The 23,284-nt window shown below is 50.3% G+C and overlaps 1 protein-coding gene across 4 annotated transcripts; it reads left to right on the top strand.

The window, feature by feature from the left end:
- Positions 1–1,202: 1,202 nt before the first annotated feature.
- Positions 1,203–22,892, top strand: L3MBTL2 (L3MBTL histone methyl-lysine binding protein 2). 4 transcript variants are annotated; one of them, XM_086611028.1, is made up of 18 exons: positions 1,210–1,247; positions 2,933–3,164; positions 3,412–3,545; positions 5,258–5,381; positions 8,273–8,352; positions 9,276–9,393; positions 9,746–9,880; positions 10,552–10,640; positions 13,022–13,253; positions 13,968–14,047; positions 14,645–14,749; positions 15,947–16,094; positions 16,973–17,055; positions 18,936–19,170; positions 19,745–19,852; positions 19,947–20,012; positions 20,948–21,070; positions 21,953–22,892. In XM_086611028.1, exons 1-18 carry the CDS (start codon positions 1,227–1,229, stop codon positions 22,060–22,062), a joined length of 2,223 nt encoding a protein of 740 aa, XP_086467154.1. In that variant the 5' UTR covers positions 1,210–1,226; the 3' UTR covers positions 22,063–22,892. The 4 variants fall into 4 exon arrangements, with proteins under 4 accessions (XP_086467156.1, XP_086467154.1, XP_086467153.1 ...); XM_086611027.1 differs by having other exon boundaries at positions 2,891–3,164; XM_086611030.1 differs by lacking the exon at positions 19,745–19,852 and having other exon boundaries at positions 1,203–1,247; positions 2,891–3,164.
- Positions 22,893–23,284: the final 392 nt, after the last annotated feature.

The following is a 23,284-nucleotide window of genomic DNA, read 5'->3' as shown; positions in this document are numbered from 1 at the left end:
TATAGAAGTTTTTCTTGTTGCCCTTGATGTGATAACAACATGAAGGTTATAACAAAATAAAAGAGTTAGAATGGGAAATAGAACTAAGTCCAGGGGACTTGCCTTTTGTATGAAAGAGAATCAACACCAGAGACATATGGGGAGACACTTGCTTCTTGGCTATTCTTGACAGCAAGCTGGGATGAGGGATGAGGTCATACCAGTATGACCAAGACCACACTACTTTTCCGTGGGGAAAAAAAGCCAAAAAGGAGAGAAGCGTTTATACTGTGAAGAAGCTATGCTATAAATGCACACAAATTTTAAACCAATTGCACATCACAGTGAGCATTTCAAGGCCTCTTTTGCATAGGCAACGCTTTCTTTGCCAAATAAAACATCTATTTACGCATGAAATCTCTTGAGACTGATCATTCGGGGACATAGGGAGCAGCAGCATTAACTCATGTGGGTTATTTACCGTGTGAATTTACAGTGTGGTTCTTGGACACGTCAGGGCAGGCTGGGAGAGAATGAGTGAGTCCCTGTCCCTGCACCCGGCTCGCACGGCCGCGTTTGCCGGCACCCACCGAGGCTTCCCCAGCCCGAGTGACACGCTGGCTGTGCCACCAGTGCAGGACAGGGAAAAAGGTGTTGCTACAGTGTGACATTAGGTACTTGCCAGGCTAAAGGCGTTTTCCTCCCAACTAAACCCAGATCCTTACACACTCCCTGAGTTTTCTGGGAAGCTGTGTGCGTCCTCGGCTACGTTTAAGACACACAAATCCAGCTGTGCATCTCCGTGGGGCTCATGTTGTTTCGGGGATGCTTTGTTCTCGCTCACACGCTGACAGTTACCGGGCATCAAACCCAGCGTGAGGCTGACGTTTTAGGGGTTTTGTTGGGGTTTTTCAATTTGTTTGGGTTTGTTGTTTACATAAGCTTCCGGGACCGAGAGCGCGAACCCAGAACTACGAGAGCTCCTCGGCGCCGTGCCCGGGGAGCCGGGAGCTCGGCCCGGTCTCTCCTCCGCCCCCGGGTGGGACCGCCGACGGGCGCCATTGCCGCTCCTCCCTGCCGCGCCGGCGGGAAAAGAACTACAGCTCCCGTCGTGCCCCGCGGGGAGCGCGGCGAGAACAAACTCTTCGCTGATTGGCTTCCTTTTCCCAGCTCTCGCCAATCAGATGCGCCCTTGAGGGGGGACGCGCTCCCCGCGCGTGAGGCGGGCTAGCGGCGTCGTGGGAGCCATGGAGCAGGAGCGGGGGGAGGTGAGCGGCGCCGGAGGCTCCTCCGGGGCCGGCGGGAGGCCGCCCGCTCCTGCAGCCGCCGGGGAAAGCCTGGGGGCACCGGGCCGGGCCGCCCGTTGCCCTGAGGGAGGGCGCGCGGCCCGGGCTGTGTTCGCGGGGTAACGGCTGCGGGGGGCGGGGAGCGCCGGGCCGCCCCCTCCTGCCCGTCGTGCTGTCGTGGCTGCCGGCGTGGCCGTCCGTCCCGGCTCCGCGCCGCCAGGGGCCGGGCTGGTGCTGGAGGGGACGGTGGGTCTGACCCGGGCGGGATGGGCCTCGGCGTCCCTCCCTGCCTCTCTGAGCAAGCTGCGGGAGGTGCTCTCCGCGCTCGTCAGCCCTGCGAGCTTGTTAGCGTGCCCACAGGTTTCATTCGCGTTTGATGGACGAGTAACGATCCAAAGATATTCACTTCCTATGAGCCAAAGTAAGGTGCGCACCCAGATGGGGGCCATAAAGCAATTAATGGGTTTTTTTTGAGGAGCTCAGACGTTTCAAACATCAGGAGTGCTGTCTGAGGCTATGGATACGCAGAAGAGCACCTCTGTCCTCAGGGAACAACCCGAGTATCTTGGGACTGTTTTGTGTGAAAGCTAGGGAGGATGTGGGGAGACAGGAGTGAGTGAAGGCTGGTCTTCCCGTTCATGTGTCTATAGTAATACCCAGGAGCCAGGGATCAGAGGGAATTTAGCACTGGAAGGTGATGGACTTGCCGCTGATCTTTTGTTGTTGCCTGCTTGGATGAAAAATTGTATCCTAGTGCCTCGTGTGGCTGTTCCAATCTGCCTTTCTGTTCCATCATTCCCTGTTCTGATGCTGACTTCTTGCTGCTTTTTCATGAGTCGCTAACACGTTTTCCCAGCTTCTTTTGTGTTTATTTGGAGCCTGGTTCAAGATTCTTCTAGCCTGAGAAACAGTTACTGAGTTTCTGTGCTCTTTCTTCCGTCACTGCCTCTCTGCTCTATTGCTGTAACAGGAAGTACAAAGAGCTAGTGAGGACATTTAGTTGAAGAGTCATGTGATTGTAGGCAAAAACTCTTTAACAAACATTCTGTCATCCTGCTGATGCAGCTTCTGAAATGAGGTCGGCTATGGACTATGCAGTTTCCAAAGAACATGAAGTTTCTCCAGAGTAAAGTTTGTCCTGCCTGACATCCAGGCTGTACTGGTCTTGGGAGCCATGGTGGCCAGACTGTGCAGCTTTGTGCGCTGCGCTGGAAGCTTGTGGTGACTTTTATGTTGATGGTGTCTGGTGCTGTGCAACTGTGTTGGGAGAGACAGTGCCTGGAAGGATACAGTCGTCTCTGTCTTCGTCAGCATGGCAATGTAGTTCCCTGTATTCTTTCCATGTTCCTCAGACTTTTCTTCTATGTAGCTGTAGCTCTGTGGCTGTTTTTTCCCTCTTGGGAAGCAGAATGCAGCCTGTGAAACACGTGCAAAGGGGGCCTGTTGCCCAGGTAATAGCTTCCCTGCTAGGGATTCAAACTCCTACCTTTTGGGTTGTTATATGGACTCATTGCTCACCCCATGGCCTCTCCCTGGTCCAAGAGATTCCCCCAGCAATGAGGGCAGGTTTACTGTGGAGTGTGGTGTAAAATGTCTATTTTAAAGCAGACTGGCTCTTTTTTCAGTTGGTGTCTACCTTCTCCCACAAAACTTCATCTTTGGAGCAGGCGGAGGAGGAAGGTGATGAGGAGGAGGAGGGTGAGAATGATGAATTGGACATCTTTGGGGGTTACGACAGCTTCCGGGGCTATAACAGCAGCATGGGCAGCGAGAGCAGCTCCTGTCTGGATGAGTCTAGTGACGATGAGGTGGCAGACCGGGAAGCTGGAGAGCTTCCGGCCTCTCCTATGCACCAGCTTACCACAGGCCGGCTCACAGAGGACAGCGGCTCCGAGCCAGGTACTGCCCTGCCTGCCTGTTCTACCTAAAGCATGTGCGTGATGGAAAGAACCGAGGGATGGGGGAAGCCGAAGGGTGTATGACTGCATCTTGAGTGTGCTTTGGAAGCAGCACTGGATTGAGGCTGCATTTTCTGTGCTACGTGGGGGAGCTGCTATGTGTAATGAGTGTTATCTGGGCTCAGCTCTGCCCTTGTAGTGTGTTGACCCTGCCAACTGCTCACATTTTTGTGCCTTCCTTCTCTCAGCTGTGTGTGAGATGTGTGGGATTGTGGGCACCAGGGAGGCTTTCTTCTCCAAGACCAAACGTTTCTGCAGTGTCTCCTGCTCCAGAAGCTACTCCTCAAACTCCAAGAAGGCCAGCATCCTGGCCAGGCTGAAGGTGAGTCAAAACCCTTCCTTCTTCCCTGGCAATGGAGCAGGATGTGCCTGTATGCAGGGGTGGGTGGTTGCTCTCTAGGTAAAGACCAGACTGCCATTACCAGTGGCCTGAAGTCCCCAGAGAAGGCATGCTGAAAGGTGATGCTTCCTAGAAGCTAGAGAAGGACACAGTTATATTTTACCTACTGTTTCTTCTTATTTCTGTGAGCATTAGTGTAAATGCTGAAACCTGAAAATCATCCCAAGGAAGATATGAATGCCCTGCTGGCCAGTTGCAGGGCCTGGTGTCGTGGTTTAACCTGACCAGCAACTAAATGCCATGCAGCAGCTCACTCACCCTCCCCTACCCCCTGGGGAATGGGGAAGAGAAATAAAGGGGAAAAGGGAAGGACACTTGTGAGTTGAGATAAGAACAATTTAATAATTGAAATAAAATTAAAGTAATAATATAAAAATTATAATAATATATGATAATATATAAAATTATAATAATATATACAAGCAAGTGACGCACAGCATAATTGCTCACCACTCAGTCACCAGCGGCCATCCTGGCAAGCGATCTCGAAACACATAAGTCCTAACGCTGCATTCCTGGAAGAGTGAGAGGCCCGAAAAGAGAGTGAAAGATAGAGGTCCGAGAAGAGATCAAACTTTGTCGTGGGTTATGTTGAACCGCCCCACACACAGCCGGTCACTCCCCCTCCCCCACCCCCAGGAATGAGGGAGAGAATTAAAGGATAAACGTGAAACCCGTGGGTTGAGATAAGAGTGATTTAATACAGATGATTTAATACAATGTAGGTGCTCACCACCCCTCGTATGCGAAGCCCGTCTCGTCCCGAAAACTGCAAATCCCGGACGAACGCGAGGCCCCGAAATAGAGAGGGGCAGAGAGGGAGAGAAAGAGAGAGAGAGAGAAAGAAAAAAAACAGCAGAGCAACAGCGCAGCAAGCGCAAAAGAGCAAAAGTGCAAAAGAGCAAAAGCGCAAAAGCCCTTCTTCCCGGCTGACCCTCGCTTTTATACTGGGCATGACGCTGCATGATATGGAATACTAATTGGCCAGTTTGGCCCTCAGTCTTAAGTTCCACACAAATGACAAGGGGAATCGTGTCCCCCTTGTCCCAGCTATGCTCCCCCCTTATCCTGCCGTGTTTCTGTACTCCGCACACTGAAAAGTCCTTGGAGTTTCACTTCCAACCACAAACATCAGCTTGCTATCAACATTCTTCTCAGAGTGAGCCTCTGAGTGAAACCAAAACATGGAGCTCTTCTGGCTGTTAAAAAAAAAACCTCTGTCCCAGCTAAAACTGGGACAAACTTCCCAGCCAACCCTTATCTATATGCTAGGCATGATGTTGCATGGTATGGAATATACCATTGGCCAGTTTGGCCCTCAATGCTAAATCTAAATTCAAGTACTAAGCTAGGAGTTGTGGGCCCTTTGTCCCAGCTATGCTTCCTCCAGCCTGTTGTGCTCCTGCACACTGGTAAAAACATGGGAAGCTGAAAAGTCCTTGATGTCTCAGCACCAGCTCTAAACATTGGTGCACTATCAACATTCTTCTCATAACAAATCCCAGACTAAATCCAAAACACAGCACTCTTCTAGCTGCTAAAAAGAAAAACTAACTGTCCTAGTCAAAACCAGAACACCTGGCTTACTCCTCTCTCCTGTGTCACTGATGTTCCTAATGTTGCTTCTTTTATAGGGGAAGCCACCAACAAAGAAAGCTAAAGTTCTGCACAAGGCAGCCTGGTCAGCCAAGATTGGGGCCTTCCTCCATTCGCAGGGCACGGGGCAGCTGGCAGATGGGACACTGACAGGCCAGGATGGTGAGTGTAGGTGAGGTGTGAGGAGGTGCAGCTGCTGGAGCCACAGAAATGGGAACACCTGGAGGGCTGTGAGCTCTACAGTCCTCTTCCTCCCTCTGGTACGCTGCCTTGTACTGAGATGATGTGTGTGGATCGCTCTGACACAGACTGGCAGGACAGACGGCATGTCTCTCTCCCTCTCCCTGCCAGTGCTAACGAAGCCCTGGCGGGTTCCTGCCCATCCACTATTGCAGCCTTATCCTCACTCCTCGTGTGACTTGACCGGAAGCATAAGCTCTGTACTCACAGTCCCTTGAGTTCTGAGTTTTGCTGGCAAAGCTGACTTAAAGGTGTCCTGCTGCTCCCAGCCGTTTGCTGCCCCACTGCCTGCGGGGAGTTAACGTTTTACCCAAGTCACTCACTGATCAACTTGAGGAGTAACCAGTTGCTGCAGCTGAAGGAGTAGCAAACTGCTATGTTAGGGCAAAAATGAGTCACAGGGGGTGGCAGCAGGGAGTGATCCCTAAACAGACTGCTGCTGGAGCAGAGCTCTAGCCTTGGATCAGAAGTGTCTGTGGGATTAATATCCCAGTGCTTTGCTCTGATTTCCCTAGCACCCTCTGGGGAAGCAGAGTGCTGCTGGTGTGACTCTGCAGTGTTGCTGCTGAGAGGCAAAGCTGCTAAGTGGTTTAGCGCTGACAGGATACATTCTCCACTCTCCCTGGAGTGCTTGAGCCCTGGGCTGGATTTGATCCCTTTTCTTGCCCCTCCTGCTCCCCCTTCATGGAATCACAGAATGTTAGGGATTGGAAGGGACCTCAAAGGATCACCTAGTCCGATCCCGCTGCCGGAGCAGAACCATCTAGATCAGATCACACAAGAATGCGTCCAGGTGGGTTTTGAACATCTCCAGAGAAGGAGACTCCACAACCTCTCTGGGCAGCCTGTTCCAGTGTTCTGTTACCCTTACTGTGAAGAAGTTCTTCCTCATGTTTGTTCCAGCTTATACCCATTTCCGCTTGTCCTGTCATTGGATGCCACTGAGAAGAGCCTGGCTCCATCCTCATGACAGTCACCCTTTACATATTTATAAACATTAATGAGGTCCCCCCTCAGTCTCCTCCAAGCTAAAGAGACCCAGCTCCCTCAGCCTTCCCTCATAAGGGAGATGCTCCACTCCCTTAATCATCTTTGTGGCCCTGCACTAGACTCTCTCAAGCAGTTCCTTGTCCTTCTTGAACTGAGGGGCCCAGAACTGGACACAATATTCCAGATGCAGCCTCACCAGGACAGTGTAGAGGAGGAGGAGAACCTCCCTCGACCTGCTAACCACACCTCTTCTAATACACCCCAGGATGCCATTGGCCTTTTTGGCCACAAGGGCACATTGCTGGCTCATGGTCATCCTGCTGTCCACCAGGACCCCCAGGTCCCTTTCCCCTGTGCTGTTCCCCAACAGTTCAGTCCCCAACTTGTACTGGTACATGGAGTTGTTCTTACCCAGATACAAGACTCTACACTTGCCCTTGTTGTATTTCATTAAATTTCTCCCCGCCCAACTCTCCAGCCTGTCCAGGTCTCTCTGACTGGCAGCACAGCCTTCAGGTGTGTCAGCCACTCCTCCCAGTTTAGTGTCATCAGCAAACTTGCTGACCATGCACTCTATTCCCTCATCCAAGTCACTGATAAATATGTTGAACAATACTGGTCCCAGTACCAACCCTTGAGGGACTCCACTGGATACAGGCCTCCAACTGGACTCTGTCCCATTGACCACTACTCTTTGGCTTCTGTCCTTCAGCCAGTTCACAATCCACCTCACTACCCGATCATCCAGACCACACTTCCTCAGTTTAGCTGTGAGGATGCCGTGGGAGACTGTGTCAAATGCTTTACTGAAATCAAGATAGACCACATTCACTGCTCTACCATCATCCACCCACTGGGTGATGTCCTCATCAAAGGCTATCAGGTTTGTCAAGCACGACTTCCCCTTAGTGAAGCCATATTGACTGCCGCTAATGACCCTCTTATCCTTGATATGCCTAGAGACAGCACCAAGGATAAGTTGTTCCGTTATCTTTTCAGGGATGGAGGTGAGGCTGACGGGTCTATAGTTACCTGGGTCTTCCTTCTTGCGCTTTTTGAAGACCGGAGTGACATTTGCTTTCCTCCAGTCCTCAGGCACCTCTCCCGTTCCCTACGATTTAGCAAAGATGATGGCGAGTGGTCTGGCAATGACATCCGCCAGCTCCCTCAGCATCCGCGGGTGCATCCCATCAGGACCCGTGGATTTATGGACGGCCAGGTTGCTTACCTGGTCCCTAACCAAGTCCTCATCAACCAGGGTAGGCTTCTCCTCTATCCTGACTTCCTCAGGAGCCTCAGGGTTCTGGGACTTATCAGAATAGCCTCCAGCAGTATAGACTGAGGCAAAGAAGGCATTCAGTAACTCTCCTTCTTCTTATCCTCTGTCACCAGGGCACCCTCCTCATTCACCAGTGGGCCTACATTGCCTCTAGTGTTAGTTTTATCTACAATGTATTTGAAGAAGCCCTTTCTCTTGTCCTTGACCTTTCTTGCAAGGTTTAATTCCAAGGAGGTCTTAGCTTTCCTAGTTACCTCCCTACATCCTGTGACAGCAGACCTATATTCCCCAGAAGCAAGTCACCACAAGGGTCGATTAATAATATATTGTGCCTTTTGCTGGGGGCCGATCCCTGGCTGCTCATGAGATCTAGTTCCACACGAGGGAAAATGCGCTGGAACGCAGAGTCCCTGTGTGCTGAGGCAGAGGGTTCTGTCCCAGAGCAGGCTGCAATGTGGCTGCAAGCTGTAGTCCAGAGGTAACTGAGTGCTCTGTGCCTTCTCTATAATCTCACCTGATTTTCTTCTCCCTTGTCTGCTTATAGCACTTGTCCTGGGCTTTGACTGGGGAAAGTACCTGCAGGAACATGGCTTCAAGGCAGCTCCTGTCAGCTGCTTCAAACATGTGAGTTCTTCTTTACTTTGCCTTGCAGTGCGCATGGGACATGCTGTATACATGGGGCTTCCCTGCACTGCTGTGACAAGTGAGGAGAGACCTGTGGAGCTGGTTATTGAGCCCCAGCTGATGCAAGGAAAAAAGCTGGGGCTTCTCAATAGCTAAGAGTGGGAGTCCCGCAGAGGGATTAGGAGTCTTAGGGGAAGAAGCAGAGGAGAACTTGCTAGAAGCACTGCTGGTGGTGATGGCCCAATGCTAGATGGGGACAGAATTAGTTCTGACTGAGGGGGATAGTGGAAAGCTCCTGGTTGCCTTTGCTGTTTGTGTAGGCGAGCACAGTCCAGGGTGATGTGCAGAGAGGAGCACGGTTTATGTGGGCCTGATAGTAGCTGCCCCTCCAGCATGTCTGATTCCTATCATTCCAATTTGCAGTCCTTATGGGTGAAGTAGCTGAGGCAGATACATGGAAGAATGGCAATTCTTAGGTATTATAGCAGCCCCAGCCTCTCTGTGTATTAAAACTCACTTGTTTTGTTCCTTTTGAGTTGTGATCTGTGATAACACTAACAAAATTTCCTTTTTTCTGAGAATAGGTCAGGAAGACATGACAGTTTTATTGATGATTAGAGATTTTGATACCATAGAGGAATGGCAGCAGCTACTTTGAGGTAATAAGACAGCTGGCAGTGAAATAGTTAAGTGTTGCTATACAATGTTCTGCCTTTTGAGATCCTCAGTGAACACCTCAGTGAGATATTCAGGACAGTTTGGTTGCATTTCAAGCTGTTGGCAGATATAGGAAGGGTAAGGCATGCAAGTGTGTGCCTAAGATGAAAGCGTAGCTGCCTAAAACGTGTCTCTGAAAGCTAGAATGAGGGCCCGAGCCCTGCTCTAGCTGTCAGCATCCCATCACAGCTGCCTCAATCCTTCAGGTGCCGCTCTTCGATCAGTGGGATGATGTGGTGAAAGGTATGAAAGTGGAAGTGCTGAACAGTGATGCTGTGCTCCCCAGCCGCGTGTACTGGATTGCATCCGTCATGCAGACTGTAGGTATGTCTCCAATGTAATTCCTGTAAGCTGGGGATGTCTAATCTGTGAGGGAAGCTTTGGAGCGCTGAGTGTAGCTGGTCAAGCAAATCATTAGCTCTTAGGAGCTCTACAACAGCTGAGAGATTTTGGAACAGGAAATACCACGGTGCGGGAGTGGGAGGAAACCAGCATCTGTTCTGGTTGCTGGGCTTTTTCTGAGGGTGGTTCTGCCTCCAGAATGGCTGGAGAAGCTCTGATAACCTATGCAGAGCTCTGAAGGACGTGCTGTAGGAACTAAGCCTGTGGTGCACAACAGGGAGGGGAGAAATCCTTGGCCTCTAACGCCTTGCTCTGGTCTGCTCTGTCCTGGCAGGGTACAGGGCCCTTCTGCGATACGAGGGCTTTGAGAATGATGCCAGCCATGACTTCTGGTGCAATTTGGGCACAGTGGATATTCACCCCATTGGCTGGTGTGCCATCAACAGCAAAATCCTGGTACCGCCACTAAGTAAGTGTGGGGTGAGAGGGGTCAGCACGTGCCTGGGCGTGGAGGAGCCTTAGTTTGTGCGTAGTGCAGCAGGCCAGGTGCTCCCACTGTATGTGGGACCACAGCTCCGTTTGTGCTCTGAGTTATAGGGAACAGTTAGTTCTTTGACAAACTGGAGACTGTTTGGATTGCTCCCTCTGCAGCTCCCTGTGGTTGACCCTGGGAGTGCTGGATGCAGAGCTGCTCTCAGACCTACGGACGGAGGCTAATGCAGGCATCTCTTCCTCCTTCTGACCCACACGGTGGCTAGGCTTAACCTTTGGGGGAACTTCCTGGATAATGTCTCTGGGGAGTGCTCTGGATCCAGTCCCTGCTCAGCTGGCAGTTAGGAGAGGGATGCCAATTTAACAGAATTCTGGCAAGCTGAATTCTTTTTTTGCTCTAATACTGCTTCCACAGCTAGATTTGTGGAGCTGAATGTCTGCTTGGCCCAGTCTGTGCTGTAACAGTGTTCCTTGCAGCCAGTTGGAGGGGTGAGCTTGCAGAACAGAGTCTACCTGAGACCAGGTGCAGGATCTGAATGTGAAGAAGGCCTTTTAATGCAGATAGACTCTTGGAGAGGAGAAGAGGTGTAGTGTGGTGCTGTTAATTCCTTTGATTCTAAAGACGTGCTTTTCCCTGTGTATATGTAGCTATCCATGCCAAGTACACTGACTGGAGAAGTTACCTCATGAAAAAACTAGTGGGAGCCAGGACCATCCCAGTGGATTTCCACATCAAGGTAAATGTGGGAGACTGTCATTTTACGTGCGGAAATGAAGCCAAAGCCAAGAGATGTGTGTGCAGCACGTCTCTTCTGGTTCTGATCTGTGCAAATCCTATGTGCCTCCTTGGAACTTGGGCAGGACAGAGGTAGTGAGACACCTGTCATGATGCTGTAGGTAATGGCGCAGCCCCTATGCCCTATCAGCACAACTGTTTCTCCTTTGGGTCATAGATGGGCTGTTGTCCTGTCAACCTCTGCTGGAAAACACTGGGGATGAATCTACTTTTCTGCTGAAGGGAGAGGCCAATGCAGCTCCAACCTGGCCTTTCCCTGCCCTGTTACAGTACTGGGAAATGGCTCTCAGAGTCATAAACTTTTACCTTCATTGTTGGTAGCACAGCAGCCTGCAGGAAGTGAGAGCGGCGCAGGCTCCCTTGAAGTGCATGGAAGCAGAAGAGCCATGGCCTTGGCAGCTTTATAGCTCTTGTGGCTGTTTCATGTAGCCTGCACTGAGGTTAGGCCTTGTCGGGGAGAAGAGGCTCTTTTGTGTCTGGCAACTTTGGAAACCACAGATAAGGAAGGCGGTCTCAGAGGCAGCAGGCAGGAAGGCAAATGATGGGTTTTGCTATGTGCAAGGTAATTGGTGACACTTAGCTGGAGACCTTGATGGTAGTTGGTGTTTCCCTTGTTGCTTCTCAGAAAGTTGAGAGGATATTCGTAGCTGCTTGTTCCTGGGCCGCAGCTTGTAGCTGAGAGCTCACACCGTGGAAGGGAAGTGGTAGAGGGAGACATGATGTTGGTATCTTTCTCCCCTTAGCATCTCCACTCCCACCTAATGAACAGGAGATGGAAGGGGAAGATCTTCCCTTAAAAGTTCTTCTGGATTCAGGAGTAGGCTAGTTTGGATGTCTGAGTCTGTTTTGGGCTGTGCCTCTTGGTTGCTGCACAGCGTTCTGGGATCCCCAGTGCTAAAATGTCAGGTGTTCTTTAAATGGCTTTGGGTGTTTGTGGATGTGTAGGGCTAGGCTATATCAGCAAACTGAAGGTTTCAAAAAAATCCGAAGGCAGCCAGTGACTCTTCTTGTGTGCCTGTGCCTTTGGGTCAGTCTGCAGAGTAACTCTGTGTCCTGGTTTCAGCTGGGACAGAGTTGGCTCTTCTTTTTAGCAGCTAGAAGAGCTCCATATTATGGTTTTAGTCTGAGACTTGCTCTGAGAAGAACGCTGACAGCGCACTGATGTTTGTAGTTGGCACTGAGGTCTCAAGGACTTTTCAGCTGCTGTGTTCTTGCCAGTGTGCAGGAGCACAACAGGATAGGGGGGAGCATGGCTGGGACGGGGGGTCCACGACTCTCCTTATGATTTGAACTTAGACTTAGGATAGAGGCCAAATTGGCCAATTAGTATTCCATATCATGCAGTGTCATGCCCAGTATAAAAGTGAGGGACAGCCGGAAAGAAGGGCCTTTGCTCTTCCGGGCTCTCACTTTCAGACTCTCAGAGTGCTCTCTCTGTCTCGCTCTCTATTTTCGGGCCTACCGTTCGTCCGGGATTGTGGTATCAGGATTTTTCTGTTTCGGGATCGTTAGTTCGGGACGAGACGGGCCTCGGTCAAGGGGTGGTGGGCAATTACACTGTACATCACTCGTTTGTATATATTTATCATTGTACATATATGTATATATTCATATATTAGTAGCAGTAGTATTAAATTGTTCTTATCTCAACCCACGGGTCTCTTTTCCTTTTCTCCTTTAATTCCCTTCCTCATCCCCAGGGGGTAGGGGAGGGTGAGCAAGCGGCTGTGTGGAGTTTAGTTGCTGGAGCAGCCTAAACCATGACACTCTGGCATTGGAGGTGGAGTTGGCAGATCATCATGTTACTCTACCTCTGATCAGAGTAAAAGAAAATTAAAATAAGGGCCTGACTTCTACTAAAGTCAACCAAAAAATCCTGTTGCCCTTTGGGAAGCTATGTCTCTAGTTGCTTCCAGCCTTTAAACCCTTATGGTCTCTTTCATGACTGAAAAAGGTATGCAATTCCCCACTCAGTTCCTGCTGAACAGAAAGGACTTCTGTTTCTCAGGCTCTGAACATTCATACAAGGTGCTGGCTGAACACAGATGCTGGGCCAGGATGGGGGTAGCTGCTATGAGGCCACAGGACAGGGCCCACTTGGGATGCCTGTGCCCAACTATGCTGTCATGTGTGGGACTGGCAGCTCCATGTCCCCTGATGAACCTGCTCCCATGCATCCATTCACAGAGCTGTATCCCAGTCAGCTTTGGGCAGTGCAGGGGGTTGGCTAGGATGTCTGTGGGGAAGGCTGTTCTCTGAAGTATCTGGGGAAGGAAAACACCAAGTGCGATTGATCTCACCTCTTCTGTTGGTTGTTGCCAGATGGCAGAGAACATGAAGTACCCGTTCCGGCAGGGCATGCGAGTGGAGGTGGTGGATAAGAACCATGTATCCCGGACACGCGTGGCTGTGGTAGACACAGTGATTGGGGGCAGACTGAGACTCCTCTATGAGGACGGCGACAGTGATGATGACTTCTGGTGCCACATGTGGAGTCCCCTCATACATCCTGTGGGCTGGTCACGGAGAGTGGGCCACAACATGAGGAAGACAGGTAGGAATCAGGCCACCGCAAGCATCTTCTGATTTGCTATGAGGTGCCTGGGCCCTGCTGTTGATATCAGTCTTGACATGCTGGGAGCCAGGCAGCTACCTCAGAACCTGACTGATAAGGCCTATGCAGTTGTGTCTGCTGCTTTTTCTCCGGATAGATAAAAGCTCAGCGATCTACTGCCACCAGTCAGGACAGAGGAACTGTAGGGTTTCTTACCTGAAGCACGTAGTCTGTCTCCACAGTGTGAAAAAGCAGAGTCTGGAACATCACCGATGTTCATAGTCTTTTTCAGGAAATTCATGCTGGCTTCTGTAAGACTGGATGCTGTCAGGTTGTGTTTTTTCTAGACTTTACAGAGAGGAATTCTTGATCAGCTTAGACTGGCAGAAGAAACAAGACTCGAGCCCTGCTAATCCTTTTGGTTGTGTCTTCCTCCCTTGCTGCCTCTCCCTGGTGATTACAGCTGCATGTAGAGGTGTCATCACTAGTGCTAAGGAAGATCATCTATCTGCTTTTGAGCAAGCCCTGCATCACAGCACATGTTATGGGAAGGCGTAGAGGGACTGACCTGGTTTTTTTACTACTCTTTTCATGATCTCTTATCTAGCTCTCATAGCTGCTGAGCTCTCACCAGATAATTAATAGCCAGTGTGTTTTCTTAACTGCAGTTGCCACAGGCTTCTTACCTCTCTTTGTTTCTTCCATTCCTCACAGAAGAAAAACGCAGTGACATGGCAAACCATCCCACCTTCCGGAAGATTTACTGTGACGCTATCCCCTATCTGTTTAAGAAGGTAGAACCAGTCTGCCTTTTTGTGTTGGCCACAGCAAAGGAAGCAATGATACCACTTCCTTCCTTGGGTATATATGCTGCTGTGTGGGTTGTTGAGGATGGCTCATTTGTCTGTCTTACAGCTGTAAGGCAGTAAGGTGTTTAGGTGTCAAGGCTGTGGTTGGGCCGGGGCAGGTCAAGACAGAAAGATGGAAGAACTAAAAGACAATGACAGATTGAGGGACTCATTTGAAGGGCGAGCACTTGCTTGGAACTTTGAGTTGGAGAGGGAAGACGATTGCATGGGAGAGACCAGACAAGGGGCTGGATCATGCTGGTAAGGATTGAGATGAGAAGGAGGCTTGCTTTCCTGTGGAGCAGTGACTGAGTTCTGGGTCTGGCTCTCTGAGTGACGAGAGCCTTGGCAGGAGGTTGCTGACAAGCACAGCATTGGACTGGCTGCCTCTTTGTATTTCTTGTTATTTTTCTTCTTTCCCCTCCCAACTTGGGTTCAGCCAAGTAAAGAAGCTCTAATCCTCTTTGCACTTGGCACGGTTGGTGTCGGGATGGGACTGTCCCATACACCTGACAGCACGTGGTATACCAGAGTCTCCCTTAGGTACGAGTTGTCTATGCTGAAGGTGGATGGTTTGAGGAAGGCATGAAACTGGAGGCCATTGATCCCCTAAATCTGAGCAACATTTGTGTGGCCACTGTTTGCAAGGTAAGTTCAGTGGGTGGAAGGGGATCTACTGCATTTACTTGAGATAACCCAGCCTCTCCTCAGGTCTTTGCAAATGAATGTGACCATGTAGGATTTTGCATGAGGGAGAGGAGAGGGCTGTCAAGAGCGGTAGACAGCTGGTGTGTGGAGAGAATTGGGCTGTTACCTCAGAGGTCTTAGAAGCTGATGATACCAGCAGTTGTTCACCTGTGCCTAAGTGGACAGCATGACGATGAGCATGCTTGATCTGCAAGCTAACTGTCCAGTGTGTTTGAGTGACAGCCACCCTTCCTTCACCCTTGGACAGGGAAGATTTGTTCTCTGGTTCTTGGAGTTCATAAGGAGAGGCCTCTGTAGTGCTGCCTTGAGGACAGAAGGGAGAGGCAAAGAGTTGTGGGATGACCTCTGTGTATCTGTATGGGCATCATTCACTGGCGTAAAAAGCTGAAGATGGACATGCCTCCTGCAATCTCTTTTAATGAGGTGGCAGTGAGCTCTACTCCTGTGCTAGTGTTGGGAAGTAAATTGCTTGGCCAAGTTTCCTCGGTGAGGCGTGTTGTATGTCCTAAAGCATAGCATTGACTTGGGCTTTTCCTGCTTCCTCAAGAAGCTGTTTGTCCTTTTAGGACCTAAGCAGATGACTTTGACACTTGAGGTTTGGCAGGGGCATGCTAGGAAAGCTCTTTGTGTCTGTAAAATGTTCCATTTGGCCATTGCTTGGAAACGTGAAGAGGTTGGGGTAGATGTGCCTATCACATTTGGTAGGCACCAGTTACCATTGAGTAACAGAAGGGGACAAATCTTTTGTGCTATAGGAAGTAGCAAGTCTGAAGGTGGTACCCTTCTCTTCCCTTCTGCCCAGTAACAAATTCATGGCCTGGCTGGTGTAGAGGGTCTCTGGACTGCCAATGAAGTCTGTTTCTGAGGGAGAGTGGAGCTCCTGACTGTTTACGGCTGAGTCCTTTTTACAAGGCTGTTAGTGTTGATCCCAGTCCTGCAGAAATTGCTGCTTTGAGGGTTAGCTTGTACGGACTAACACATCAGGAGAAGCTACTGCATTCCCTGGAGCATATAACATTGCATTTTACTATCTAGTGGTAATTGTGACCCATCTGTGGGGACTCTTGGGAGGACTGTGAGACGAGAGGCTTTAGAGCAAGCGAAGCTCTACAATCATGCCCTTCACTCCCATCTCAGGTCCTCTTGGACGGGTATCTCATGATCAGCATTGATGGAGCCACATCTACTGATGGCTCTGACTGGTTCTGCTACCATGCCTCCTCACACGCCATCTTCCCTGTCAACTTCTGTCAGAAGAATAACATCGATTTGACCCCTCCGAAAGGTGAGATTTGGACTCTGCCCTGTGGTACAAACCTGCATGCAGAATACGCTGGGCTGTACTTTTCTGGGAGGTTCAGATGAATCAAAACCACAAAGTCCCAATCTGCTTGTTTTTCAGGGAGATAGGGCTGGTTCGGAGAGCCAGTCCGTTTGAGCTCTGCCCGTGTACCAAGTCTTGGTGCTTTATGGAAGGAAGTAACATCTCCAGAGGGCATTAATGACATGTTGGTTAGCTTCTGGTGGATTAGTGGCAGAGGTGTACGATCCCCAAACTGAACAGAATCAAAGGTTTAACAGACAAAGAGGGTAGGAAGGGATAAGTAGAGACATTGCTGCATGACTCAGTACTTAAAAGTGGCAGGAGTCACCTCTGTTCTTCTTCTATGAATAAAACTGAGACCAATGTTTCTGCAAAATCCTGAGGGGCAGTCATCCTAGGAGTGTTTTTACTGCCTCATCTGGCCATGCCCAAAAAGGTCTGCACTGAATTTCTGCGTTGTAGCACTTTTATGCAGTGCTGTTGTGTCTTCCTTTTATGTTCCTGCTGGTGGGAGAAAGATTGGTCTTAGTGGTGTGTTTTGAACATACTCCTTCCTGCCTGCTGCTTCTCCTCACCTTTCTCAGGGGTCTGGGTATGTGACTAACACAGGTGTTCAGAGTTGGAGCTTGAACTTTTCCGTATTTACTGCTGGAGGGGGGTGCTGGACTGCCATGGAATCTGTGCAGTAGATTTACGTCAAAGATCAGGCTGTATGTGCTGGTTAATGAAACTGATTTGCAGCCAGTTGCTATGCCTCCTTCCTGCCTATTCTGCCTTTTCTCCCAAGTGATCTGCCCAGTGACTGCTTTTTTCCTGCTGACCATTTCTTCCTGCTGCAGGGCAAGATCCAAAGACCTTCAACTGGGAAAGTTACCTGGAAGAGACTAAATCAAGACCTGTTCCAGCACGGCTCTTCAACACAGTGAGTGCTGCCAGGAAGAAGAGATGTGTAGGGATGCTTTCAGTCAGCAAGGAGGAGCACAAGAGCTCTGGCTGTGACAGAATGGTTAGGTGGAAGGGACCGCTGAAGGTCATCTTGTCCAACACCCCTGCTCAAGCACAGTCACCTAGAGCTGGTTGCCTAGGACCATGTCTAGATGGCTTTTGAATACCTCCATGGATGGAGACTCTGCAACCTCTCTGGGCAACTTGTGCCAGCGCTCAGTCACCCTCACAGTAAAACGTGTTTCCTGGTGTTCAGAGGGAACCTCCTATGTTTCAGTTTTGTGCCTATTGCCTCTGGTCCTGTCCCTGGGCACCACTGAGAACAGCCCAGCTCCATCTTTGTACCCTCTCTTCAGATATTCACATACATTGATAGATCCCCCTGAGCCTTCTCTTCTCCAGGCTGAACAGTCCCAGCTCTCTTGCCCTCTCCTCATATAAAAGATGCTCTAGTCCCCTCATCATCTTCACAGCCCTTTCCTGAACTCTCTGTAGTATGTTCATGTCTCTCTTGTACTGGGGAGCCCAGAGCTACACACAGCACTCCAGGTGTGGCCTCACCAGTGCTGAGTAGAGAGAAAGGATCACTTCCTATCATTTGCTGGGAACATCCCTCCTAATGGAGCTGAGGATACCATTATCCTTCTCTGTCTCAAGGGCAAATCGCTGGTCATGTTCAACTTGGTGCCCACCAGGACCCACAGGTCCTTTCTGCCAAGCTGCTTTCCAGCTACTCGGTCCCCAGCATGTGCTGGTGCCTGGGGTTGTTCCTCCCCAGGTGCAGGACTTTACATTTTCTTTTGTTAATCTGCATGTGGTTCCTGTCAGAGCATTTCTCCAGCTTGTCAAGGACCCTCTGGATGGCAGCACAACCCTCTAATATATCAGTTTCTCCTCCCGGTTTTGTATCACCAGCAACCTTGCTGAGTTTGACATGACACTCTGTCATGTCATCCAGATAAATGAAGATGTTGAACAGGATTGGACCCTGTATTGACCCCCGGGGGTACACCACTAATTACTGGCCTCCAACTAAACTTCCTGCCACTAATCACCACCCTCTGGGCCACCCACTCAGCCAGTTTTCAGTCTGCCTCACTGTCTCCTCATCCAGCCTGTACTTCCATCAGCTTCTCTATGAGGATCTTATGGGAGATAGTGTCAAAAGCCTTCCTGAAGTCAGGGTAGACAACATGCAATGTCTCTGCTGGGCTGCTCTTTGCTGGCAGTCAGCACTTCTAAGGAGAGCCCAAGGCACAGAAGTGTGTGCTCTCCGCATAAAGTCCCTGTTTGGCTGATTGGGACAAGCAGTGTCATGCCTTCGTGTATGTAATATCTTGGTCCCTCTGAGTGTGACCTGCAGTTCTGTAGCGCTTCCAAGAACTCCACGTTCCTGGTGGGTTCTGCACCACTTATTGCTTGTGGACGTGTGGCTTGCACTTGGGTGGACGGGGTCTGCTTTGCATCAGCAAAACTGCTGCAGCACCTGGGCCTGTGCCCATTTTTCTCATTTCCCAAGGCTATCTCAGGTTAATGGGTTTGATCAGGTGTCCCTTAACTGCTGCCTGCTGCTTCCCCCAGATCAGGATCTTGTTTCTAAAGGCTGGGCTGAGGTTCCCTAAGGACACAACTGACCTTGGATCTGCTCATGTGTGCCCTCTTCTGTTATGTGACTAGTTGGTTCTGTTGTGGAACTGTGAGTTTGGTCCCTTCCGACCCTAACCATTCTATGATCCTCTCTGCTTGCTTTAAGCTGGAGACAAGCCTGTAGCTGTTGTAGGGTGCTGGTGGCCAGGTGTGGGTTTGAACTGGATGCAATGGCCTTAGGTTTTCTTTTTTTATTTTTTCTGCACCCAGGACTGCCCAAACCATGGCTTCAAGGCAGGCATGAAGGTGGAAGCAGTAGACCTGATGGAGCCCCGGCTCATTTGCGTGGCCACGGTGAAGCGTGTAGTCCACCGCCTCCTTAGCATTCATTTTGATGGCTGGGATAATGAGTATGACCAGTGGGTGGACTGCGAGTCTCCAGACATTTATCCTGTGGGGTGGTGTGAGCTGACAGGCTACCAGCTTCAGCCACCTGTTGTTCCAGGTGAGTGAAGATTTGATTGTAGTTTCTAACACGAGAGGCAAAGGTTTCCTTCCTGCTCCTCTGTGAGTGGCTCCTCCTTTTTCGGCCTTGTAGGGAGCAGAAAATTACCCCCTCGATTTGGGCTGGCTACCATAACTCCTCCTCTGCTGCCACACATTCTAGCTGCTGGTAGAGGGAGGAGTCTCTGATGGAGAGAAAACAGCCTGACATTTGAGGTTGGCTCTGTTTTCCCTCTGTTCCTCCACCTGCACACCAACAGAGAATTGCTCCTGATGAAGTTGGGTAGAGTTCCAGGTGGTCCTATCCCTGCACAGCTCCCTTTTACTAAGCGTACCTACAACCTCAGCCAGGTAGCAGGGGGAGCTCGGCCCCTGCTCCCTTTTCTCATCAATTCTCTGACTCTGCCTGTAAAAGGTAAGAGCATCCCTCTCAAGACTTTCCTCCTTCCCTTGTCGCAGGGAGGCCATTGCCTTGCCTTTGCAGATGTTTTCCTTCTTGTCCCAAGCTACAAATCTTGTTTCTTTACTGCCCCTGCCAAATCTCTACTGAGCCTCTCTCCCCTATGCCATCCCAGGCTGCCACCCTGGGCCCTCACGTGGAAGCACAGACGGCAACTGCGCTAGAGCCTTGCTTTCCCCTCAGCTGGCTGGCTCGGGAAGAGGGCGTTGGCTCGGGGGAACGGGTATGTCTTGTTTCTTGCTTATGTCACTTCATCCCAGTTAGTTCCTTACTGGTTATGGGACTTGGCTTTTGTTTCCCTCTCGTCTCCATGACAGAGCCCACAACTCCAGTGAAGGCCAAGGAGATGCCCAAGAGGAAGAAGAAACCCTATGGAAAGAAGAGTGAGTGATGTTTGGTTAGTGGCCTCCTGCTCACTCGCAGGCTGGGTGCAGTTAGAGGAACCCTGTCCATGTTCCATCAGAGCAGGAGAGAGAGGCCTTGTCTTGCTGTGGATGCCCTCAGTCAGCTGTGGGTTTGACTGCACAGTTTCATCCTTCCTAACTGCCCTGTTACCTGAAGGAGCAGAAAGCTGCTTGTATGGGAAGGGTCTGTTTTGCAGTCTGTTTTCTGTTGGCTGAGGTATACATGGCACTTGCTTCCAGGCATGAGGTTGTGCTGCTTTGCCCACTGTGTCCATGGTCAGAGGGAGATTGGTTGCTGCAGCTGGAGAATAGCTGGAGAGCAACCCTGCCTGCTTTGTGCTGAGGAAAAGAAGGCCTTAAGATGGCTGAAGAGGCCAGTAGTGGGGCTGAACAACGTTTCATCTTGTCGTTGTTGTCATTGTTGCAGTAGCTGTGGCAGATCATGTATAGAGAGGCAAGAAATTCCTTCCTGGGGGGTGGAGAGGAAAGGACATCTAAAGAATATAAAGATGTTCAACCTAAATAAAAACATCAGCTAAAAATGAAAGCATTAACGCTACGACATCCATGCCTTGCAGCCAACATGCCTATTGCCTAGAACTAGACCCAGACAGGTAAGCAAAGCTGTCTCCAGACTGATTCCAACAGGACCTGCTCCTTGGAAATTAAGCACACGCTGAAGTGTCTTGCCTTTAATGAAGCGGAACACAGGGGCATATTTTGAGATGATGACTACAGAGTTTTTCTCCAGTAGGCCATTGCTGTCATGTAACCAGTTGGCAGCTAATGACCGTGTAGTTTGCTGGTCATTTGTCCTGGTCCTTGGCCTGTGGTTTCTCAGTGGAGCAGGGTTGCTGATTTTGCAGGGGTAAAGAAACACACTTTTCCCTGTGCTGTGTTATCTCTTTGTTAAGGGAAAAAGTTATCTGCCAAAACCCGCAACATCAAGCAGGCTGTCAAGAAGCCTTCCACTCCGAAGATGAAACGAGAAGCAAAATCTGCCAGCAAGGCTTTGCCAGAGCCAGCACCTGATGAGAGTAAGGGATTGAGTTACTCTACCCAGCAGCCACATGCAACTGTCTTGTGTACACCTGGCATGCCACCCGCCCTCCCTCTTGGCCATTAAGTCATGGATTCCCTCAGGCAGGGAAAGACAATACCTGACAAATGTCCTTCCCTACTCCTCTGAAGACAGAGAGAGTGGAAGAAAGCCTTTGCTTGCTTTCCCTGGGAAGATTTGCCTCCTGAGGAGATTTGATGGCACCTGTACAGCTAGATGTCTTGATAGTGCTGATGCCTGCTGAGGGCCTGGCTGCCCTACTGAGCAGTCTGATTGTGTGAGGTCAGTTAGGGAGGAGAGACAAGATGGATGTGTCAAAGCCATGCTGTCACATCCCAGTCCCCATAAGGGCTGTCACTGCATGCGAGCACAGCCCATCATGCTGAGCATCAAGAGATGTAGTGACCAGAACAGATCCTGGCAGCTGGGTCACCTGCCACCCCTAGTGGGTGTTAGGGAAAAGGGTGGGTGAGGTGCTTTGTGCACATGGGGATGAACCCTCATGAAGATCCCTGTTGCTCGCAGAGGTTTAATTTCCCCTGTGTGGACCCAGACAGGTAGAGAATGGACCATACTGGCTTCTCCTCCCTTGGCCCTGGGAGAAGTTGTACTTGGGAGTGGGCAGCTGAATGCTGCCAGGGTTTAGTCCCATCCTGGTTGCTGCTGTGACCATGGATAAGTTTGTGCTGGCAAGACGGGGCTGCATGTGGTAAGCGACTCTCAAAAAGTGAGCTAGAAGCCTGGAGCCTTTGAGTATCTGCATTAAAAGAGCCGGTTCTGGGCTGCCCCAGGTGAAGTGAGGCCGCATGGATTGATTTTACTTATTTGTTTTCCCCTCTCTCTTTCTGTCTCTTGCTAGTCATCGTCGTGCAGGTGAAAGAAGAAACCGTCAGCCCCTCAGAAGCAGAATTTGAAGCCACAGAGCTTCCCGTTCCCATCAGCAGCATAAAGGAGGAGGTCACAGACTGATCCTGGAGTAGCCCCCAGCTGCCCATAGCAGCCTGCACTTCACGCTGTGGCTCTTTGGGGAAGGTCCTGGCAAAGGGAAGCAGAAGGCTTCCGCTTTTGAGGCAGACCACCCTGCAGTGTCACAACTCTGCTTTCTTGGCGTGCAAGAAAATTTCCCTCAGACTTGTAATTTTAAGCCCTGGGAAACAGACTCCAGAAAGACCGCAGGCACACTGAGGAGCGTGACTGGGGTGGCTGCTGGGGTTGTGCGTGCCTGGTTTTGAAGGCACCTTTCTGAGCAGAAGCTCCCAACGGGGAAGGAGTCTGCCAGAGCACGCAGGGGCAGTTTGTGTTCTCGGCTGTGGCTGGAGGTGGTGAGCTGTAGTCCGAGATGATGTTTGCAGGTCACATGCGTCAGGAAATCAGCTGCCCTCATAGGACATCATTCCTGTGCTCCCTAGTCTAGGCCCTGCAAGCCCTGAGAAAGTCAGGACAGGAAGAGTGGGAAGAGGTGGAAAAAAAACCCCGAACCAAAACCAGAAAGGGATGATGATGCCTCTTGAGGGAGTGAGAGACCTTTCTGCGTGTCATCATTTCTTGCTTTTGAACTCAGAACTGCAGAGGACGTGGTGCACAATTTGAATTTTTAATTTTTTAGCAGTCCTATTGTAAATTTGATCTTCGACCTGTACCCTAAAGCCCTCTGAATTAAACTTGACTAGGAGGCCAAAGGCTTGTGTATTGTTTTCTGGGTCACCAAAATACCGGGCTTAGCCAAGATGGGCGAAGAAGAGGGCTCCAAGTGGGTTTTTATAAGTAAACAAGTGTTTTGGGTGTTTTTTTGAGGCAAGTGATAGGGTTTTTCTCTGTACTCACCCCTACTTGCCAGTTCTGTGTAAGGGCCAAATATCACAAGAATACCTTAGGTAATTAAGGCAGGGGATGCCATTTCCAGTTTTAGGGCAAAACTGTAACATTCCTCTCTTTCCCCAGACTGGTCATCAAAGTTCAGGACAGAAATTGGAAAGGTCACTATGGCAACAGTGATGAAAACCAGTTTTAAACCCCCCATAGCAAGTTTCTGTGAACTTTCTGCGGGTGAGGAGGTGCCCTACTCTCAGCACCACTGCAGGGCCTGTGTAGGGCAAGTGCCTTGTCAAACCCTACGGGGAAATGGTGGCTGCCCAGGACACTGTCTTGGCCACGAAATGGCTGCCTTGGCCATGCTCCCCTCAAGCTTCCA

Source organism: Tauraco erythrolophus, chromosome 4 (assembly GCF_009769465.1).
Source record: "Tauraco erythrolophus isolate bTauEry1 chromosome 4, bTauEry1.pri, whole genome shotgun sequence".
NCBI lineage: Eukaryota > Metazoa > Chordata > Aves > Musophagiformes > Musophagidae > Tauraco > Tauraco erythrolophus.
This window is presented reverse-complemented; position numbering and strand designations above follow the sequence as displayed.